This window comes from Aristolochia californica, unplaced genomic scaffold, assembly GCF_029961685.1.
Source record: "Aristolochia californica isolate CCGP_79_NKW_82.1479 unplaced genomic scaffold, dmAriCali1.0.hap1 SCAF_6, whole genome shotgun sequence".
NCBI lineage: Eukaryota > Viridiplantae > Streptophyta > Magnoliopsida > Piperales > Aristolochiaceae > Aristolochia > Aristolochia californica.
The window spans coordinates 32,817,636-32,840,451 of record NW_027182257.1 but is presented as its reverse complement, the minus strand read 5'-3'; the positions used below and the strand labels follow the sequence as shown (position 1 = coordinate 32,840,451).

General features: G+C 37.7%; 1 protein-coding gene across 3 annotated transcripts; it reads right to left on the bottom strand.

Moving 5' to 3' along the window:
- Positions 1 to 1,902: 1,902 nt before the first annotated feature.
- On the bottom strand, positions 1,903 to 20,875 carry LOC137934505 (peroxisomal membrane protein 11C). 3 transcript variants are annotated; one of them, XM_068778888.1, is made up of 9 exons: positions 20,622 to 20,875; positions 20,402 to 20,436; positions 13,962 to 14,174; positions 13,781 to 13,855; positions 13,637 to 13,711; positions 13,277 to 13,357; positions 2,479 to 2,553; positions 2,225 to 2,398; positions 1,903 to 2,130 (listed from the first exon to the last, which is right to left on the bottom strand). In XM_068778888.1, exons 3-9 carry the CDS (start codon positions 14,151 to 14,153, stop codon positions 2,092 to 2,094), a joined length of 711 nt encoding a protein of 236 aa, XP_068634989.1. In that variant the 5' UTR covers positions 14,154 to 14,174; positions 20,402 to 20,436; positions 20,622 to 20,875; the 3' UTR covers positions 1,903 to 2,091. The 3 variants fall into 3 exon arrangements, with proteins under 3 accessions (XP_068634989.1, XP_068634987.1, XP_068634988.1); XM_068778886.1 differs by lacking the exon at positions 20,402 to 20,436; XM_068778887.1 differs by lacking the exon at positions 20,402 to 20,436 and having other exon boundaries at positions 13,962 to 14,161.
- Between the last annotated feature and the right edge of the window lie 1,941 nt (positions 20,876 to 22,816).

Below are 22,816 nucleotides of genomic sequence, written 5' to 3'. Positions count from 1 at the left end.
ATTTTATTATTTCAGCGTCGGGTTCAGCGCACTGGACTCAACTCGCCCGAGTCAACTTGGACCAATGAGCCAGCGTACCAGCAACCCGAGGTATTGTTTCTACACCAGCCAGATCGAGTCAACCCAGATAAACTCAGTCTGGACCAACCCGGTCCAGGTCAACCTGACTCGGGCCACCTATTTTCTCCCTGAGTCGTCACCGTCACCAAAGACGCTCTATTGTTTCCACATTACCGAAGATGCTCTATTGTCACCACATTACCAAAGACGCTCTATCGTCACCACATTACCGAAGACACTGTATTGTCACTGAAGACGCTCTGTCGTCACCAACCGATGACGCTTTGTCGTCACCAACCGATGACGCTTTGTCGTCACCAACCGAAGACACTCTATCGTCACCATATTACTAAACACGCTCTGTCGTGACCACAAAACCGAAGAGGCTCTGTCGTCACTTGTCATCGAAGATTGTCTCAAATTAATCTTTGGTTCACCGTGAAAGCATGGTTTAGAAGTGCTCTCGACGATGAGACCAGATTTGACTCGGACCAAACTTAATCGAATCGAATTACCAAACCGAACCGAACTGAACGTTCAAATCGGATTGAACAAATAGACTTCTGTTGATTGCACCCGATGGAGCGCTCAAGAAGAGCGGATATATGGCATATTTTGTCTCAGACCAAGCGTAGTATGCAGCAAGAACTTATACAACTCACTTGGCAAGTTGGCATCAGATATCTATATGCACCAAGAACTTATACAACTCACTTGGCAAGTTGGCATCAGATATCTATATGCACCAACTTAAGGGGGAGTGTTGGTGTGAGCTGTCTGGGCTTCCTTTCAAAAGAGAAAATCTTCCGTAGAATCAAAACGAAAAAGTCTATTAGCTTGATTGTAGGAAACAAATTGTTTCCTTATCATGTGATTTTATTCCTTGATTTTAGGATCTAAATTGATCCTAAAATCAGTATGTAATGTATTATGAATAGCCTCCTAAACAGGATGACAATAAAGAGGAGATCAACAAAATGGGATCCGGATCTAACAACACCAATTCAAGTATTTGCACGAGGAAACCTCAATGGAGGTTCCAATGCCAGAGGTAATAACAATGTGGTTGGTACAAATGAAGAACTTCAAATTGATGTAATGAATACTAAATACAAGTCCCTCAAGGGTGGCCGTCTTTGTTATCACCCTGAGGGAAGATATAACTCTTGTGAGATAGATGTTGACGTAACATCAACCTAAGTGGTATCACATGCAACACTTTTAGATTAGCCTCGGCTAAAGATAACATACAAGTCTCCTACATTTGGAGGATGACACATGTATTTAGCATCTATGTATTTTGGATCAATTTAGTACACCTTATCAAATGGATAGTTATAGTTCGATGAATAATTATTCATTTTAAAAGGAACAAGTATCAATGTCATCGTAATTCCTTGGTACACACAATATCATCCCAACAAGAGGGTTGTTTCTACGTCTCAACATTTCAGGGTACTAAAAAATTATACATAGAGAAATTTACTATTCTTTTAGATTTTTAGCTTTTATTTTCTCGTGTTAGGTATTCTTAAAAGTGTTTGAGAATTTGATATATATATATAAGTAGTTCTTAGAATATTAGACTTTAATTTAAATGTTTTTTTAAGTTTGGTATTTTGGATACATTAATGGTTTAGAATAGTTTACATTGGGAATTAACCTATCATACATTCTCGTTTCTCACATAATTTTTTCAGGTTACTAAATTTACACCCCAAAAATCATTTATTTAACTAATTATATACACATGTCATCTGGCCACTTGAAAACTTCATCGTTCAATTATTAATACTATTTACTGTAACTAATCAATATAAATTAAGGGGGACAAGGTCATGCGACCCAGGAAGTCGTCAGTCACCTTGCATGGATGAAAGAGAACTAAGATATACTTTCCGTAATTATTCTTCCAGACAGAAATACACCATTCAGATTTTTGGTGGGAAAACCAGATTTAAGCTGGTCCCAATCGACCATAACAAGACAATTATTAGCAGTATCCAAGAATCTTAGACGAAGACATCTCCTTCATGGCGTCTTGGCCTTTGGTGGCGGAGATGGAAGCAACTGCAAAATAGCATTTAACAAAACGAAGTTACATCCATGGAACAGATGAAAATCAAAGCCACACGACACTTACTGGAGGATCATAAGAGGCCACCTGATAACAAGAGATCAAAGAACTAAGAAATCCAAAAGCTCCAGTTACTCGAGGAGTAACTTTCTTCGGTGCAAGTTGGAGTAGTCCAAACGCCACCACAATGTCCATGGATGCTTTCACAAGAGCCAGGGACCTATCATTTGATTGCTTGATCTTCTTAAGGTATTGCTCATTCTGCAGAAAGAATTAATGATTACTTTGAAAGATGCAGCATTATCTGCTTCATCAAATTTAAGTTGAATGGTTATATTTACTTGATTCTTGTCACTTTGCTTAAGCTCCTTCTCTAATTTCTTCAATGATGCAGAGAGTCTTCCAAGCTCTGCAAGCTGCAACAATGCAAACGTTTTAGAACTGCATGGAAGAATACAAGGGCAAATGTTTATACAAGGACAACGCAAGCTAAGATTGGTTCAACAGCCACAACACAAATAAACATTTGGATGTTTCTTGTACTTTGCAGAAATGAACAATAACATGACGGGCAAAAAATGCACTCCTCTTAAGCCTCGACTGAGAAATAAACATGCTGACTGAACAACATGAAAGCATTTTCTGCACCAATGATTTGTTGCCTCACTTTTTACCACATTGCATCAAACACGCAATGATATATGCTATACATCATCACAAATAAGAAGAAAAGGAACAACTCTTAAATTTTATAGATAGACCATGTCAAAGCTTGGTTCATATGGAATTGACCCCATGTCTTCATGCAAGCCCCATCAAACCTTCAAAGACTCCATGATGCTAAAAAAAGTATGAGAAATGTCATTTCAGAGAGCATTTTTGGGCAAAGAATTTTGCAAAGTGGCTCACAAGACAGCAGGAAGCAGTATCCAGTATTACATAGTATGAATTCAATAAAACAATGCACATGTTCAATAAAGAAAAGGTGCAATTGTCCATTGAAGAAAAAAAGAGAGGCCGTAAAAAGATGAAAAACTTAGACACAGAAAGAGAGAATGAGTGGAGAAGAAGAGAGTTGGAGAAGAGATCTTGAATGAGCTGCGTTGGGGGGGTCATGCATGACTCCCAATTCTATTTGTTGAGTTGGATTTGATGAATTACAAAAATATCCCCACTTACTGTTAAAATGTGGGACCCACCATGATGCACGAGCTGGTGGGACCCACCATGATGACGTGGGATGCCAAGAAGAATCCTCATCCAAGCTAACACGAGTTAAGAAGATAAGAAGCACAAACTGAAATGAGTTAGAAGACTTGAAGATCTAAGACCCACAAAGATACCACGAGCTGGAATCTTATCAATATGAGCTGGAATATCACGTGGGACCCACAAGGATAAGGCCACAAGCTCACCTCCTCCCTTATTTCCACGTTATTGAAGAAGAGTTATAGTTCAACTTATATTAGCACTCTATTAGATTGTGTTATCCTTTCAAGATAGACTTATCTTATAGAGTAAGAGTTGGAATGTAATTAGGAGATTTAAAGGTTAATTGTATAAGGACTCTATCACTTCCTCTACTATAAATAGAGGTGTAGTAATTCGGAATTAATCAAGTTCTATAATTTTCTCTTGAGTAAATCTCTCTCTTTGCTTGGCGCACACCTTGTTCCTCGTCTTCTTCTCTCTACCCGAGAGGCCTTTTCCTCTTTTCTCCTTTTTTCTCTCTCTTCCCTTGCTTGGAATATTGGAAAAAGGATCCTAAATTCAACACTTACATGAAATCACTAATACCCTTGTATCTTCTATTTTGTATTTCCTATGAATATAAAAATTGGTACATAGACTCAACTAAATATGCAGAATAATATAAAACAATTTAACTGATTATGTAAAATGATCAAAATGCCCTTGAGCTGATTTTCCAACACTCCTCAAACTGAGGCATATATATTCATGAGGCCTAGCTTGTCATAGAAAATCACAAATTTGCGCTTTCCCAATGCCTAGGTGAAAAACATCTCCCAGTTGATCTCCTGATTGAACATATAGGGCAATTACTTCTATTGTCATCACATCATCTCCACCTCCATGTGTTTTGTCCTCTCATGAAAACTAGATTACTAGCAATGAATATAGCAGTCAGGTTGTCGCAAAACATAGTCATGGGTTCCCTTTGACGAAAGCCTAATTCCTAAGATACTTATCTCACTCACATCAGCTTGTTGATAGTATGCACCATAGCTTTGTATTATGCTTCATCACAGGATCGGGCTGCCACATTTTGCTTCTTGCTCTTCCAACTAATTAAGTTGTCACCTAAAAAAAACACTCGCATGTAGTTGATTTTATGTCTAACTTTGAGCTAGCATAATCTGCATCAAAGAATGCTTTTATTTTTTAATGACCACTGTTTTTAAAGAAGAGACATTTCCCTGGTGCTCCTTTTAAGTATCTCAAAATTCTTTGTGCTGCTTCTAGGTGGACCTTTTGTGGGAGTTCCATAAATTGGCTTTATTACACTCATTGCAAATGATATATCAAGTCGTAAGCTTGCCAACTAGCCTCCTATATTTTTCTTTATCATTCAATTGTGTACTTTAATCATCATGGAGGTTATGCACAGGTTTGGCTCCCAATAAACCATATTCATGCAACATGTTTGTTACATACTTCTGTTAAGATAACACAAGTCCTTCCTTCTTGCTACTTCAATCCCCAAAAAATATTTCAACACCCCCAAGTTTTTAGTTTGGAGATGTGTGGCTAGTAGAGCTTGAACTTCTTCAATGCCAGAAGTATCATTGCCAGACACTAAAATATCATCCACATATACTAATAAGACTATAACCCCAAAGGTCCTCTGCATTACAAACAAAGAGTGATCACAATAGCTTCAATGGAAACCCATAGACATCACCAATTGGCTAAAATTTTCAAACCAAGCACGAGGGTTTTGTTTCTAGCCACGGATTGTTTTCTTGAGTTTAGATACTTTGTACATCTCCCCTTGTGCAACATACCCTAGAGGTTGCTCTATATATAGTTCCTCTTCAAGGTCACCATAAAAGAAAGTATTTTTGAAGTCTAACTGGCGTAAGAACCACCCCTGATTAACAACAAATGATAACAAAATGCATACTAATGACAATCGAGCAACAAAGAAAAAGTTTCAAAAATATCTACTCCATAAGTCATGTGTGTATCCTTTTGCCACTAGACGAGCTTTATATCTCTTAACAGATCCATCAGCTTTGTACTTCATTGTATACACCCATCTACAACCAACAACTACAACACCTGAAGGTAAGTCACATAACTGCCAAGTCCCTCGGTCTAATAATGTTTCCATCTCGGCATCCATGGCTCGCTTCCACTGTGGGGAAGACATGGTATCCTGCAGTGAAGAAGGAATAGTACTAGTTGAGTGTCATGCACGCAATAACATTATTATTTTAATTATTTTTATTTATTTTATTTTATTTCAGTTAAAGAATTAATAGGCCACAGGGGCATTTTTGGAATATTTCATTGATAAGGGTATTTTTGTAATATTTTATCTTAAACCTTGTAAGGGTGAACCTTATTTAAGGGGTAAGAGTAATAAGAAAGGAGGCATTGATTTAGGTTAAACAGGGTTTTGAGTTCTCCTCAACGAGCCCAGGGGTGTGCGTTCTCCTTAACAAACCTAGGGTTTTCAAGCTTTCCTTTGGCTTGATCTTCGTCTTTCTCTTCTTCCTTCCTACAAATCCATGTGTCAGATCTGGGACCATAACATAGAGATAGACAAAAACTTTTTGTAGTTATCTGACAGAGTCATATGAGACAATGAGAAAACAATGGCGAGTACCTTTCCTAACACCCTTCCTTAAAAGCATTAGGTAGGTGTAGATCACTTACCTTAGGATCCTACGAAGTTGAATCATGGCCTAGCATGAGATAGGAGTCTGTAGGTTGAGGAGGAGGCACCTGTCGATGTTGATACACACACACCTACAGTGGTTTCTGAACGGTGGCTCTCAGTGAAGATCCAAATACAATCATCAACTCGAAGAGGAATAAGCAGTAAGTATAGCATCACCCATTACAGTGTAGGAACATTCATATACAACATCACAGTACGAGCAACTTTGAGTAAGTGACAATTTTACGTTCTGCTACTCCGTTTTGTTGAGGAGTAAATACACACAAAGTTTGATGAGTGATCCCTTGGGTTTGAAAAGAAAGACTACTTGAATCAGTTTTGCAAGCAATCAATGACCTAATCTCAAATGCCACTGTAAAGGGGTAATTGTTGTGTGTAGCACATGTAGTATATTATCTGGTTGGTGCCTCTCCAAATAATAGTCTACTTCTCTCACGCACGGAACCAATCGTCTTCTTCGTCACGAGGTCCTAAAAGAGATAGTGGGTAGGATAAAAGGTCAGAGAGCAATTCATAGACTTAGTTAATTGAGTGACAAATAACAAATTCAATGGAAATTTAGGAACAAGCAAGGCCGACTGAGGGGACAACAATGATGCAGGAGTGACATAACCAACTCTTTGAACCGAGGAGACATACCCATCTGCTAAGTTAACCTGCTTTATGTGTAATGACTCTTTCATGTTAGAAAACAAAGATGATATACTTGCCATATGAGTAGTAGCTCCTGAATCAAAAACCCAAGTAAGAGAGGGAGACACGTGAAGAGCAAACATATCTGAAGTGGCTAGGATAACCTTAGGAGTAAAAGCATGAACCAAAGGCGCCAAGGATGAACTAACTTGAAGCTCAGCTACACGCTGCATAATCTGTTGTTGTTGCTGAAACAAGTATTGCACTTCATCTATCCCCCTCGAAGTGATAGGAGTCATAGCATTTAATACAACCCCACTGGTATCATGAGAGGTAGAGTTTGCCCTTGCTGGTTTTCCAAATTTAACACTTATCTAAGTAATGGCTGGTCCATCCACAATGAATACACTTCCTCTTGGATCTACTATCACCCCGACCTCCACTTCGACCTGAGCCATCTCTACCGCTACCTCTCCCAAATCATGTACGGCCTCGAGAAGAATCTGTTGGGCTAGATCCAAGGCCTGAAGTATTAAGTGCAGTTACTTCAGCCATCTTCACACCTTCTTCTTCTTTAGAATCCAGGGTTGTCTCAACTCTCACAATTCTATTAATTCAGTGGGTAAAGTGGGCATCTCTTCCAAGGCTAAAATCTATGCCTTAATCCCATCAAATTCAGAACTTAAGTCATCAAGAAACTTCGCAACAAGTAATTGATTCTGCTGTTTTCTCAATTCCTGTTCATCTATAGTGAACGGATGATACACATTAATTTCTTGTCGAAGTCCCAAAAGGCACTATAATATTGTGTAACTGTTTTACTAACTCTTTTAAAACCGAAGAAATCAGTGTAGTACAACTCATAGACCAGAGATAGGCTGCTCTCCTAAGCATTCAAAGACCCCAAAGAAACCCACATAGTTTTGGCAGTTTCACAATTCAGCACCTGGTTTCTTAATATTGTAGACAATCCAAGTCATAATTTGATTGTCTTCTGCTTCTTAATCATCTGTTGTAGGGACTGGAAGGTCATCTCAAATATAATTTGTCTTCTTCCTACCTTTCATGTACATCCTAACTGATCTGGACCAATTAAAATAGTGTCTTCCTGTCAACTTTTCAGAAGTAATAAAAACCAATTTTAACCATCAGATCCAATCATCTCTCTAGATGAAACATACATTTTACCCAAATCAGCCATTGGACAAAAACAGAATCACGAATTACTACAATTTTAATATGCAAACACTCCTGTATCGCAATGATGTGAGCCGCACTTCGCAAAGATTGGGGTTAGGGCAAAGATGGGGTGTGCGTAGGTCTATAATACTTCTAGATCAATATAAAAACTGGAATTATATTGAAAATAATCCAAGAGAGACCTCAATAAGGGCTGAAGTCAGTATAGGGATTAATGACACCGGTAACAAGTCTAGTATAGGTGAACATCCCAATATCAATCAAAGAGACGCTTTTAGGGCAATTAAATGAACAATCCTTCAATAAGTGATAGAACCAGTAACCTTAGGGTTGTGGCAAAAGAAGAGGGAGGAGAAATCAAATTTTTACCAACCAGTCACCAAGGAGATTTGAGAACCCTTCTTCTAAGAGGTCACCTTATTCAAAAGAATGAATGTTTAATGGCAAAAAAACAATCCCAGTGATGATCTATTGCTCTAATACCATGTAAAAATATGAAAAACTTAGAGAGAGAATGAAAGGAGAAGAAGAGAATTGGAGAAAAGCTTTTGAATGAGCTGTTTGAGGGTCGTGCACGACCTAATTCTATTTATTGAGTTGGATTTGATGAATTATAAAACTGCCCCGACTTACATGAAATCACTTATACCCTTATATCTTCCATTGTATACATCCTATGAATATAAAAATTGGTATATAGACAAGAGTGAATATGCAGAATAAGATAACACTGTAATATTAAATAACTATTATGCAAAATGACCAAAATGACCTTGAGCTGATTTTCCAACAAAGAGAAATGGTAAGAGATCCATATTGCAAGTACTGCCACATTTTACAATTTTTGCGTTAAACACTTTTTATGCAGTGTAGAGCTCACCTCATTGTGAATTATCAATTTATTAGACAAAAGGAAAGTGGTCTTTGTAAGTAATTATGATCATGTCATTGACCATAATAGATCCAAAACAATATCAAAGACCATATTAGGTCCCAAAACTTCATAATACACTGGCCACTAGGGGAGGCATCGAATCGAGCCGAGCCCGAACCTGCCTATGTTCGAGTCGGGCTTGATTTAAATATTTCGAACTCGAGCTCGAACCGCGCCTAGCCTCGAGCCTAAAATTGTAATCGAGCTCGAGCCCAATAATTTTAATCGAGTTCGAGCTCCAACCTACATTTAAAACTTTGCATAAAATACATGTCAAATAAATTGTATATAAAATTATACATATATTTTACATAAAATTGAGCATAACCTCTACTTAAAATTGGGCATAACCTCTGCATGCTAACTTTGCATAAAATTATCTATAAATGTTGGAAGATAGGGCCCAAGCCCACATGACCAAGGAAGGCCCTATATCTAAGAGCATTATAAGATGGGCCACAGGACCAAGGAAGGCCCACAAGATGGGCCCAAAGCCATAAGTAGGACCTACCATGATTACCACAAGTTAGCATCCTTATCACATAAGTTGGAAGACCAAGAAGGCCTCACAAAGGCATCTTTATCTTCTGATCACGTCTTAGAAGAGTTCTAGTTTGAGTTATATTTGTCTTTTATCTATATTGAGTTATTTAATTATGCTAGGACTTATCTTTAAGTGTTAGAGTTTAGGTGTAATTGGGACAAAGGTAGTTTTGTTGTAATTGGACTTTACTACCTTCCTCTATCATAAATAGAGGTTCATGTACTCTTATTATAATAGGTTAATGAAGTCAATGAAATATTTCTCTTTTCCATAAATTTAAAATGATATCAAAGCAGATTCTGTATGTTGACTTGGTCAACCCACAGAAATAATGAGATCCTTTTCTCTAAACCCTAAACCTTGTCTAGGTTCGTAGTTAGTTTTTTCAGTCCCTACACCCATAGTTTACTTTGCGTTTTTCAACTCTATACTGAGATTTTCATATTTAGCAAATTATATATTGACGGAAAGATATTTGAGTCTACTTTCCACGGAAAAACGATTTTTCCCAATCGGAGTTGTCTACAAAGAGAAATAGATATTTGAATGAGTGAAGGTCAAATTGCGAAAGAGGTTCGAGCATCAGAAAAAAACTTCAACTTCCGAGGTATTTTATGCTATCAAGAACGAGACTTTATATGGAGATATATATATATATATCAAAAGAAATATATGTAAGTCTATTCTCATACATATTCAACCAATTTTCAATCGGATTTATCCACAAAGAGAAATCGATATTTGAAGCAGCAAAGGTCAAATTGAAAAAAAAGTTCGAACAGTAGCAAAAAGCTTCAACTTCCGAGGTATTTTATGCTATCAAGAACGAAACTTTATATAGAGAATTATATGTCAAAAGAAAGATTTGTAAGTCTATTTTCTTACCTATTCAACCAATTCTGGATCTGAGTTTTTTATAAAGAATATTTATCTTGGAAGAGTCAATGGTTGTGTAGGAAAAAAAGGAGAAACAGTACTTAGTTCGGCCAGATGACAGAGACCGAAATCTATCAGATTATTTATCTTTTGATAATTATATTTTATGAAGAGAAATTATATTTGGATAAAAGGTATTTAAGTCTAGTTTCAGAACGAGAAAATTTCATGTCAATTTGATCCATATTTAAAGATATATTCGCATTGGAAGAATCAAAGGTCATGCTGGTATTCTGTTGTATTGAAAAATCCGAATTTATGCCCTTCGTTTTGCGTCACTGTTTGAGTTGCTATATAAGGTAAATATCTCACTTCTCCCTGGTTCAAGGGTTTATTATTACAACTGTGTTATTTGGGTTTATTGGTGCATCTATGATATTTGGTTCAAGCTGAGATCACTGCCATTAACTCTCAGCTTGAGGGGGAGAAATACAAGAAATACAAGGAGGCATTTTATTTCATATGTTGTGGATAAGTTTTTGTGACCAAAATATTTAAGAAAGGGGAAGCACAAAAGATGAAGCTTATGCATCTAAGAAAAAATATTTATATCGGATTATGATTATTTCATGGGTCCTTCTACAAAGTTTATTATTTGGTTCGTGTTATATGTGTTGGAAGATGGTCGTGTTATATTCAATTGCAGCTATTTTGGGGACATTATTATTGAAGAAGAGGTAGTCTCATACCATTATTTATTTGTCCCCATAAAAAATATAAAAAATGTCAATAGTTGGGATTCCATGACGGAGGAACTTAATGCCTCGTCAATCAAAAATGTCAATGGTTGGGATTCCATGACAGAGGAACTTAATACCCCGTCAAAAATATAAAAAATATGTCAGCGGTTTGGGATTCCATGACGGAGGAACTTAATACCCCGTAAAAAATATCAAATGTCAACGGTTGGGACACCATGACGGAGGAACTTATTATTACATCTATGTTATACTCGCCTGAATTGGCCAATTAGGCCTAGGGGAAGAGAGCACCAGCGTGAAGGGGAGTGTTGGAAGATTGGAGGACTGCCATTTTATACAAAAAGATTTTATACATCATTTGCAGCAAGTTGGGAGGTCTTGATGTTCTCTCACCCCCAACTTGAGGGGAAGTGTTGGAAGATAGGGCCCAAGCTCACACGAGCAAGGAAGGCCCCATATCTAAGGGTATTATAAGATGGGCCACAGGACCAAGGAAGGCCCACAAGATGGGCCCAAGGCCATAAGAAATAGGACCCACCATGATTACCACGAGCTAGCATCCTTATCGCATAAGTTGGAAGATCAAGAAGGACTCACAAAGGCATCTTTATCTTATAATCACGTCCTAGAAGAATTCTAGTTTGAGTTATGTTTGTCTTTTATCTATATTGAGTTATTTAATTATGCTAGGACTTATCTTTAAGTGTTAGAGTTTAGGTATAATTGGGACAAAGGTAGTTTTATTGTAATTAGACTCTAATACCTTCCTCTATTATAAATAGAGGTTCATGTACTCTGATTATAATAGGTTAATGAAGTCAATGAAGTATTTCTCTTTTCCATAAATTTAACAATACACTGTGCATAAAATTATTCAAAAAAGCTGCAAAAATTATGGATAAACTTTATTCAATAATCAAACATAAAAATATTCCTTTGAAAAGCAACGATAGTTTTGTCCATTTGTACTCAATTAGATCGTTCTGATTCAAGGACTGGAAAACCAGATCATCGAACTTAATTGCATGCCCATTTTCATTTTTTCTTCGGAGCATGGATTCATACAACACCAGTTCTAAAACACTATCAATCTGTTCTTCTGAAAAACTTGAGTGGAATTAGCATTAAGAGTACTCAAACAATAAGAGGAGCTACAAATTGCAGCTGCATCCAGCATCATGCAATTTCTTTACCAATTTGTACCTCAAACAAGCTTATAAAAATTTCCAGTCTTCCAGAGAACAAGTGATAATATTGAACCAAGTACCAAGGTGTAAGCATATTAACTCCACTACCTGTACTAAACAAGTAAAGGTAGAGGCCTTTTATATATCTTTCAAGGAGTATGTTAGATTTCTGCAATACCCTTCCTACTTTAGGGGAAAGAAGGAAATGTTTCCACATAAAAAAAACATTTTTACCACATATTATAGGAACCATAACAAGGTTATGATAGTATTTATAATAAAAAAAATGTGCACGAGTGGGACGGGGTTTCGGGGGTGAAAAATATTTTTTCCCGACCGACTTATGACTTAGGGGGGGGGGATCAGGGCAGACAGGCGGCAGCAGCAGGGCGATGAGGACGTCAGGCAACAAAAGCGTCGAGGAGGAGGGAATGTGAGACGGAAACAAAGAAGAGGAAAAGAAAGTTGCCGAACGCCGTTTCCTTGTTCCCCCTGATTCCCGAAAAGTCGATACGAAGACACCTCTCGCTCCCGCCTCCCGATTGAGTTAACGAGCCGGCTCGTGAGCTTTCAAACCAAACCATGGTTCGGTCAAGCTCGGATCGTAAACTTAAACAAGCCTGATGAGTTCGAGATCCAGATAAACCGAATCAAACAGAGCCGAGCTAGAGCCGCTCTCGAACCAGCTCGGTTCGATGCCACCCCTACTAGCCACTATGAAATCCTGTTTTTGTCAGTTCACTCCACATTGGCATCCTGATATTTTGTACAGCATAACCCAATATGCAGTACGAATCAGTGATATGGAAAAATAAACTCAAAAGGAAGTTTACTAAACAATTTCTGGGTTCTGACATATCATTTTCCCGGGAGATATAGAAAGATCCTGATAAAACAGAACTAGACCTGACAGTCATGCTGTTCTGAAGAGGCTTGAAGGTAATTCATCCTCTGATTTATGAGACAGAATGTTTAAACATTCCACCAAAGCAGAATAAAATGGACAATAAATGCATGAATTTATATAATAAAGAAAATCATTACTATAAAACAGTGAATCTTCTAAAGTTGCATACCTCAATCAAGGTGGTACAAGTAGAGGAACCCATCCAGCAAAACAGAGAAATCCGACCAAGCAGTTCAGCACGTTCTTTGTTCTGCAAAGAACGGTTAAAGTTCGTAAGAGCAATACAAACAACTGCCACTTGATTTTGACACACAAAGACAATCATTTTGGTCAGTATGACCAATAAAAAGTTAAATGGGAAAAAAAACATAATTCCAAGATATTTAGAAGAGGAAATAAAAAGAATTAGTTAACATACCAGTCATTTCCTTCTGCAAGTTAAATCTCTTTTGCAAGGGCAGAGAAATTTCTTGAAACAAAAAATAAAAACAGAGACGCACAAAACCAAACGAAGTTAAAGGTAGGTTACCTTGTAGATGCCAGTTCTCCCTGCCCAAACAATTTGATCCAGAAACAAGAAAGTTGACAATAATGCATTTTTTGACTGCATAAAGGAATTGTATGAGAAAGGGCAAATCCAATAATCCCACAGGTACTTCACAAAGACATTTACCTTCCCAAGAAAAATCAGTGGAAGAGGAGTTCCTTGTGCAGGTGGACTAATAAGAGCATGCAAGTCATTAACAAACTGTAAAAATAAAAAAATAAAATAAAAGTTTGTTAAGCAGAAGATTAGCTCAATCTAGATGCACATAAATATAACATCTAAAAAACTAAGAAGCTGAAGCTATGACCTTAAGAAGCCGGAAAACTTTTCGTGCTAAGCTGGTTGACTTATCAACATTTTGAGCCGTGCCAGGCTGCCCGTTGCTCAAGAATTTTGAACCATACTGTATTGCTCTGCAGATCTTATCCCTAGCTTCAGCCTTGTTCAGGTATAAAACTAAGAGACCAAGCTCTGCTCTGGCTGCATCTAATGAAGTCATCTTTCACCCTGAAATTACCAGCTTCATTGGTAACAAGGAGTCAAAAGACATGTGCTGAAGCTTGAAAAACACACATGATTTCTTTCTGTTGACTTAATAACATGCTCATCATTCAAAACAGAAAGCACAACGTCACCTCTTAAAAAAATACTAATCGAAATCCCTAGATAAAACACAAGAATGCTGGACAGGCATTTCATGCCAATCGGCATTCTCTAACAAATGGTGTATACCACTGAACTCTCCACAGCAAATTATATACAAGTATAAACAAACAGTCTCGTCCAGAACAAAATATGAGTCACTGAAGTGGGAGACTTCTATAATTGTATAGCTATAGTCATCTGAGTGACAAATCAAACTCACGGGACTGACGGAATAGTCCAAACACCGACAAGAGAGAGCGTTGAGCTCTCTGGTTTCACGGCGAAACGAAACAGACGAACGATGAATCAAAATGTTTCCATGGGGGATTTTCCCCCTTTCATTAGGTATTTAAGCTTTAAGTTTTCCTGTTACAAAATGGCCCATGGGCCCAAGACAATACCCCTCATCCCATTAAGCCTAATCAAATAACCCTATGTACATATCCCAAATTATACAACAATTATGAACATACATTACATTTAATATACATTTTAACATATCGTAACATCCCCCCTCAAATTGATGATGGTGAGTCAACTAGCAACAATTTGCCAACCAAAAAATTATGTCGGGATTGAGACAATGCTTTAGTGAAGACATCGGCCACTTGAAGATCCGAAGAAATGTACGGAAGAGATATTACCCGGCGCTCCAAAGTGTCGTGGATGGAGTGATAGTCAACCTCAATATGCTTGGTACGCTCATGAAAAACCGGATTGGCTGCAATCTGTATAGCACTTGTATTATTTGCATGAAGCGGTGTAGATGAGGGCTGAGGAAACTGGAGCTCTGTAAGAAGACCGCGGAGCCAAATAACTTCAGAACACGCAGTAAACATAGCGTGATACTCGGCCTCGGTAGATGATTTGGACACCCGGTCTTGTTTCTTACATTTCCAAGAAATCATTGTATCGCCTAAAAACATACACCAGCCTGTAGTAGAGCGACGGGTATCGGGGCACCCTGCCCAATCAACATCACTGTAGGCAACCAGATGTAGCGCGGAGCCGGTAGGAAAGAATAAACCACGAGCAGGGGAGCCACGCAGATAGCAGATGATGCGCTGAACTGCCGCAAGATGAAGGTGTCGAGGAGATGCCATAAACTGACTGACCTTATGAACAGCATAGGAAATGTCCGAGCGAGTAGTAGTCAAGTAGATGAGACTCCCGACTAGTCGTCGATAGATAGTCAGATCATCAAGGAGAATCCCTTCATCTTTCCGATATTTGACATTGACCTCCATAGGAGTAGTCATCGAAGATGTGTCCTCCAACCCAACGAGTGTGATAAGATCTTGAATATACTTATGTTGGTTTAAGAAAATACCTTTGGGTGTGTGATGTACCTCCAACCCTAAGAAGTATGTGAGGCATCCAAGATCCTTCATATGAAAAGTGGCATGCAACACCTTCTGAAGCTTGGTAATCAATCCAGAATCAGTGCCAGTAATGATGATGTCATCCACATAAACCAAGAGAATGACCAATCCCGCAACAGACTTATGATAAAAGAGAGATGAATCATAATGACTCTGGGTAAACCGGTGGAGGATAAGTGTGCTGCGAAATTTCTCAAACCAAGCCCGGGGGGCTTGTTTAAGCACATACAAAGGACGTTGTAGCTTGCAAACATGATCAAGAGAGGATGTAGACATACCCGAGGGAAGCTTCATATAGACGTCTTCCTGCAGATCACCATGGAGAAAGGCATTCTTCACATCCATCTGATGCAATGGCCAAGATTGAGAGGCTGCAATGGCTAAGATAGTACGGACTGTGGTCATCTTGGCAACTGGGGCAAAAGTTTCCTCATAATCAATCTCATATTCCTGCCTGTTCCCCAGGGCCACAAGGCGGGCTTTGTATCGATCCAACGATCCATCTGAACGCAGCTTGACAGAGAAGACCCACTAACTCAAATTGGTAAGATGTGCTACCACAGAGGCTCAAATGCAAGAGAGTGTGATGCAGTCCAAAAATAAGTAAGGAGTAAGAAATGAGGCATAAAATGACAAAAGCAAAAGGGATGGAACATGAACAAGTGGAAGAACTTGAAGAAGAATATGAGAAAATGAGCTTTCAAAAAATACAGCCTAGAAGATCTTGACATATTGCTGAGAAGACGGCATCTAAGACCTAGAATATTTAGATGTTTTGTCTTTATATTAGACTAATAATTGTGAGGAGTTAATTTCCCTCAGAGAGGGTATATTAGATTTGTTTTAGTTGGCAGAGTTATTTTACGTCTTCATTTCTGTTTTAAGTTCTTAGCTTATACATGCAGTAGTTATTAAGTTAAAAGGGGAATATTATAATTTTAGAGGGGATACTTAAGTAATGGGCAAAAGTGGATTTTGTAAGGGAACAGGAAATTGTTGGGTTAATATACCCTAATTCAAACCTCTCCCATACTTTAGTTACGAATTTGAATGAAACTTGCTGCCATTTCCTCTCCAATCTCAATCCCTTCTGAGTTTAGGTTTGACTGATAAAACCTAGGGCAGAAATACAGTAATTCTTTCTAGGTCACAGTCAAGTTGAAGTGCAAACATGCAGGATTTCTGCTTTCCCTGCAGATCTGAAGTACAAACTTGGTCTTTAGGGTGTCTTTGAATTCCATGTCAAATTCACAATGGAAAGGCATTTCACGTTAACATGCCAAATAAGCTTGAAGAAATTTGGATGAAAGTGCCTCTCCTCATCATATTGTCCAGTGGCAGGATTCAACTTCAGACAGCACATCAAACAAAAATAGAAACTTCACGAGCTCCGAAGGGCCATTTCTTGCTTATAGAGGACTTCGACTGCAATAAGAAGGCATTCAATAAGGACTTGGGTTTGGTGTCAAAGGGTTGAAAAGACAAATGGTTAGCCCAAGGAAGCATTCTGTTACAGTTATCCCTGAACCAAATTGATTACATCTGAAAATCCAGATTCCATTAAACCTAGGTGCAATCAAACTACCTGTAACTGGGAGACTCAGACGGCTACATAAAGACTCAAATTCCAGAAAATCGCGTGTGTTATCTCTCCCCTCATGGTGGTTAGTTTATTAAAATGAAAATAGTTTAGAGTAGGCAAGTCTAATCCTCATCAAACTAGGAGATTAAACAACCTAATCCTAAAGCCTAACCAACTAGGAAAGCCAGTAAAAACAAGAAACTAAACTAGGAATCTAATGTCCTACACAACTAAAACAAGAATACGAGTCTTTAACTACTCGTCCCCTTTGTGTGCTGCATAGTCTAGTCACTCAAGCAGACTAGAAAACTTCCTCAAAGTGGACTGCATGCCTCCTCTTGTAAGCTTCATGTAGGATGTTAACACCCCTTTGACCTGGAGTTTGTAACTTTAGCTTGCAAGAAAAAATTTATTTCTTGGAGTAGGGACCTCAACAATCTGGGTTGAAGTACTTGTATACAATTTCAAAAGTTGTCTTAGCAATCTGGGTTGGAGTAGGGACCTCTGTTAAGAACAACTCAAGTAAACAGAAACAGAGCAGAAATATAGCATTTCTTATGGATTAGACGAGTATTTGTGTCAGTCTCAAACTATTCTTGTCTTAGCAATCCAAAAACCCATACAATTGAAGCTCAATTCGTGACACTAGTACTGACAGGAAGCAATCGAGGAAAATTGTAAAAAACTGGACACTTCGAACAAAGTTTTAAATCCGGCAAAGTAAATTCTGTTATAACCTGCAGGACAACACAAACACCGTCATGATCAGCTGCAAAGTTTTGCCCCTGAACTCTGTTTCTAGCAACAATTAGACAATGTCCGCATGAAAGCTGTTGAAAACACAGCAACAAGGGTCACAACGTTCAGAAACAATGCAAACAGAAACTATGTTCAGCTTCGATAAATAATATCCTGAAGAAGAAGCTGCTGATACTTTCAGCGAGACACCTCTGAACATTGTTCCCCAAGTCCTTACAGAGTCTGTCCTTGAGTGACGAAGCAACAGACAGTGAGGGGGAAGTCAGTACTATCATGAGGCCATCTCTCACCAACATCAAAGGATGCACGGTTCTGTTAAAGATCACTAGCAAACAGCAAACACGTAAGGTGGTGGTAAAAGAGATTAACCCAGAATTAATCTAGTTTTAGGCATTAAGGAACAAAGACTGATTTATGAGGAACACAAGGGGGATGAAAATAAAATCAAGGACTATGGAATAGGGAGAGTCAGAAAAAACTAAAAAATAAAGACAGTTAGACAGAAGAAGAGAAAATTCTGAAGTCAAACTTATCTTTTCCTTTCTTCTTCTTCCTCCTCCTCATCATCATCTTCTTCCTCTTCCTCTTCCTCTTCCTCTTCTTCTTCTTCTTTTCTTCCTCTATCAGAATCCTTGCCACACTGATACCATGTGGAAAATTGCAGAACCGAAAAGAGAAGGAGATGAACAAGAACAGGAGAGGAGGAGAGTAATCATGTGTGCTATCTCTCCTCTCGTGTTGATTAGTTTATTTATAATGAAAAAAGTTCACAAAGTCGGAAAGTTTAATCCTCATCATACTATGAGATTACACAACCTAATCCTAAAGCCTAACCAACTAGGGAAGCCCGTAAAAAGGGCAAACTATATCAGAAATCTAAAATCCTAGGCAACTAAAAACAAGAATATAAGCCTTTGACCAGGAGTCCTCTTCGTGTGCTGCATGGTCTAGTCACCAAAGCGGACTACGAAACCTCCTCAACATGGACTGCATGTTTCCTCTCATGAGCTGTATGTAGGATTTTCAACATACCAAATCTGGTTTGCTCTAAGATTTCATTTGCTAAGTTCAAATCCATAATTCCAAGACTTCTCACATTTTTGAGCAGCATATTTTCCCCCCAATGAGATGCATATAAGTTCTATATTCAATTGTATATTGTGATTTAGTAGTTTTGTGCAGAAGGAACAAAAAAGATCTCTTTATTGTCAATGATGATGAGATGATGGTGAAAGTCTACTATTTTATCAGTCTTCAGGAAACAATGATCAGGTACAAATCATAAATTTATATTATCTATACTGGATCATCTTTTTTCCAAGGGTAAACTCAGGATATATTCCCAAAAAATAACGAGCCATTTGCCCACAACAAAACTCTCAAACATGTACTTAGATCCCTCTAATGCACTTATTATTTGTGAGCAAAAGAATAGAAAACAGAGGTTCCAGAGGCATCTTTCACAACTTAAGAGGCTCCAAGGACCTTGAGTATTCTTCTGCCTTTTCTCACCTTGAGTATTCTTCTGACTTTTCTCACAAAAATTTTATCCTTCACAAACTTAAGAAGTTCTATGGACCCTGAATATTCTTTTGATTTTTAACACAAAAAATTGCATGCCCTTTATGGGCCCTAAGGACTCTGCTAGACATAAAATCTGTGTCTAACCAAAATGAAAATCAGAAGGTAGGATTATCAAACAGAGGAAGAAGAATATTACTTCAAGGAGAAACAATACTGGCAGATGAATAGTATTTTAAAGAAAAACAATATTGGCAGATATTGACACAACTATGATTTGAAAGCGCATCCACTCCATGACATAAAGTTGAGGAAACAATTCAACAAATCATTCTACAATAGAATTTCAAAGCGGCGGAACCACTTAACGACCAATCAAAGTTGGGCCTCTAAATTTCTCTTTTTTTAACCCTTTCGAAGGCAAGCCAATCAATTATTCGACACTGATTATCGCATCCAATATGTAAATCCTGCTCGCTAATTATAAATCATTTCAGTAAGATTGCAACAGTAACCCGGTCTTGATTTCAGTGAAATAAGCCGTAAGACTAAGACCGATAGAGATCTTCCCAGTAGAATAATGACAATGATTCAAACTTTAGTAACACTTACCTTACATAAGTTAAATAGCACTCAAAAACAATCAAACGTATGAACTTGAATTTTGAAGTCAGACCCTGTAACCTTTCAACAGAATAAATAAGTCGAAGCAAAGGATCAAACTTCACAAAAGGCTCTCATAAGAAAAACATCACCAAAGGCAATAAATAAGCTTTTTCCCATGTCTAATTTCTTAATCTGGCTAAATAAATAAAAAAGAAGCAAAGAGCTCGAAAAATAACACCAATAAATTAATACCTCAAAAGAAGAAATGGAATTCAAATAGGTAGCTTCTGCTCTCCTCGTCAAAAGCAGAAATTTCAAATTCAGAAGGGAGAAGACGATAGATAACAGGAAAACATATGGCAAAAAAATGGAAGATAGGGAAGGAAAGGAGAGGAGATTTCCTTTTCTTTTAAACCAAATGCGAAAACCCTTAGAATAAAGACAAAAAGGTCAACAAAAGGTAGATTATTACCGGGAAGTGTGCCTGCTGCTTCGTCTTGGATAAGGTTGGGGAACTTCAAGGTTACCACTTCTCGCAGACTTTCAGTGGTTTTTGATCTCTTCTCTCGAGTTTTTCCTCCGCTGCTCTCCCAGTCCCGGCATTGAATTGAATGTCTCACACGTTTCGCAGAGAGTTTCAAAACGAAAGAGATGACATCACCTGACAACGAGCGCCGGCGTATTTCTCTCACGAAAGGTGATAAACAAACAGGAAAGCTCTATCCTGGTTTCCTCTGCTTTGCTCATATATTTGACTTTTTCATCCATGTTTTCTTTCATGGTTTTAGTATTAATTCACGGTGGCGTCACCAAAAGTTAAATTTTTGGATAAGAAAAATAAGTATAATAAATCTATTATAATTAAACTATAATAAGAAACAAGTAGAATTATATTATAATTAAATTATCCATGTCTCAATACCACTTTTATATACTTCCTCTAAAGTTGGAATTTATATAACTTAGTTTGTAATGAAAATGATTCTTATTTAAAAAAAAATTATATATACTCCCTCTAAAGTAGTGCTATGGACTCAATAATACTGAGTCATCTACTTTATTTTTATTATTTATATTGCTTTTAATTTCGAATTTTATTGATTTGTAATAAGGCTTAAAGGTAGGGGTAGAATTGGGTTTTTTAACCCTAACCTATATTGATGTTAATTACCCTATTTAAGGGGTAATAATGGAGAAATAAAACCTAAGTTCGAATTTAGCTTAAACTAGAGTACATTAGGTTAATCTAGGTTCTCCTCGAGCTCCCACTTCTGGGATTTTGGGCGTGAACCTTTCCTTCGGCGTTAGAGCTTGTGTGAGTGGGTTGGGAAGGTTGAGAAGGGAAGATAACCGGAAATCTCTACCTGACGGGGTGGAGAGAAACCTGGTGTTTCACGGAACTAAGGAGGAAGAAGGGTTGCGTGAACCCCTTCTTCAGCCGAGACGAGGGCGGAGGAATTGCTGCTTCATCGTGACGGCAAGAGGCTTGCTTCATTCACGGAACCGAGGATGGAAGACGAAGGAAGAGAATCGAACCCTATCCGGGAAGAAGAACTCTTCTTCCTTCACGACGAAACAGGGTATTTCACGGCAAAAATAGGGGATATGATTTACCTAAGTTAAAAAAGGTAAATTGAGATTGATTTTCCTAAGTTCATAAGGTTGAGTTTTATTATTAAATTACCTGTGCGTGAATAGTGTCTGAACTCATTTGTGAGAGAAAAAGAATTCTGTTTCCAACTTAGAGTGGTTGGAGACGAAATTCTTGGTTCTTTACGGAGAGTAAACCCGTGTACGTGCTGGATTCATCAGTATTTCGCCGAGTTACTAGATCCATGGCGAGGGACCATAACAAGTAGTCATTATAAATTTTGATTATAAAAACACTGAGACCTAGCTTGGATAAAATAAATATGGGAGAAGAAAATTACTCCTCGCCATATGAAAAAAAAACTTTATATACTATTCAAAACATTCATAGTCCGAAAAAAACTTTGCTCAATTTTAAATGCAAAAAAACCTAATTTTAGGTAGAAAAAAAGTGACTACTTACTTTTTAAAGGTAACTCAAACGAAAATCACATTTTGGGTGAAGAATAAAAACACTTGACTCACGATGGATATTGAACGTACTCATATACTTTATAGGTAGTAGGTAGGCATTGTTCTGAAGTGATGAAAAATAAAATATGATAAATTAAATAAATACTAGAGGAAAACAACGATAGTAATAATTATACTTTAACCGAAATGAGGCGGATGTGCAATAATCATACTTCTAAACAAATCTAAAAACTTTAGATAGGAGGTGACAATGCAATATTGTACTTCAAATTGAGTTTCTAAAGAAAATTATAAGAATTTGCTCATCAACTCAATAATGAATTGAACTTCTTTGTTTTTTTTTTAAAAAAGGGAGAGAATGTAATAATAGAGTTGTAAAAATAACAAACAAGTTGGACCCAGTATGACCTCGAAGAAGTTTCTAAAGGGTGAGAGTAACTTTTGGAGATGACGATACAGAAGATGCACCATTAATACAAACAAGCCAACTAACACTAGAGAGGAGACCCTGGGCCAAATTGCCTCGTGTCATCTTCCCTTAAAACCAAGTTAATAGATATCAACATGGAGTGCTTAAGTCTAACCAAAGCTCTTTGATTAAAA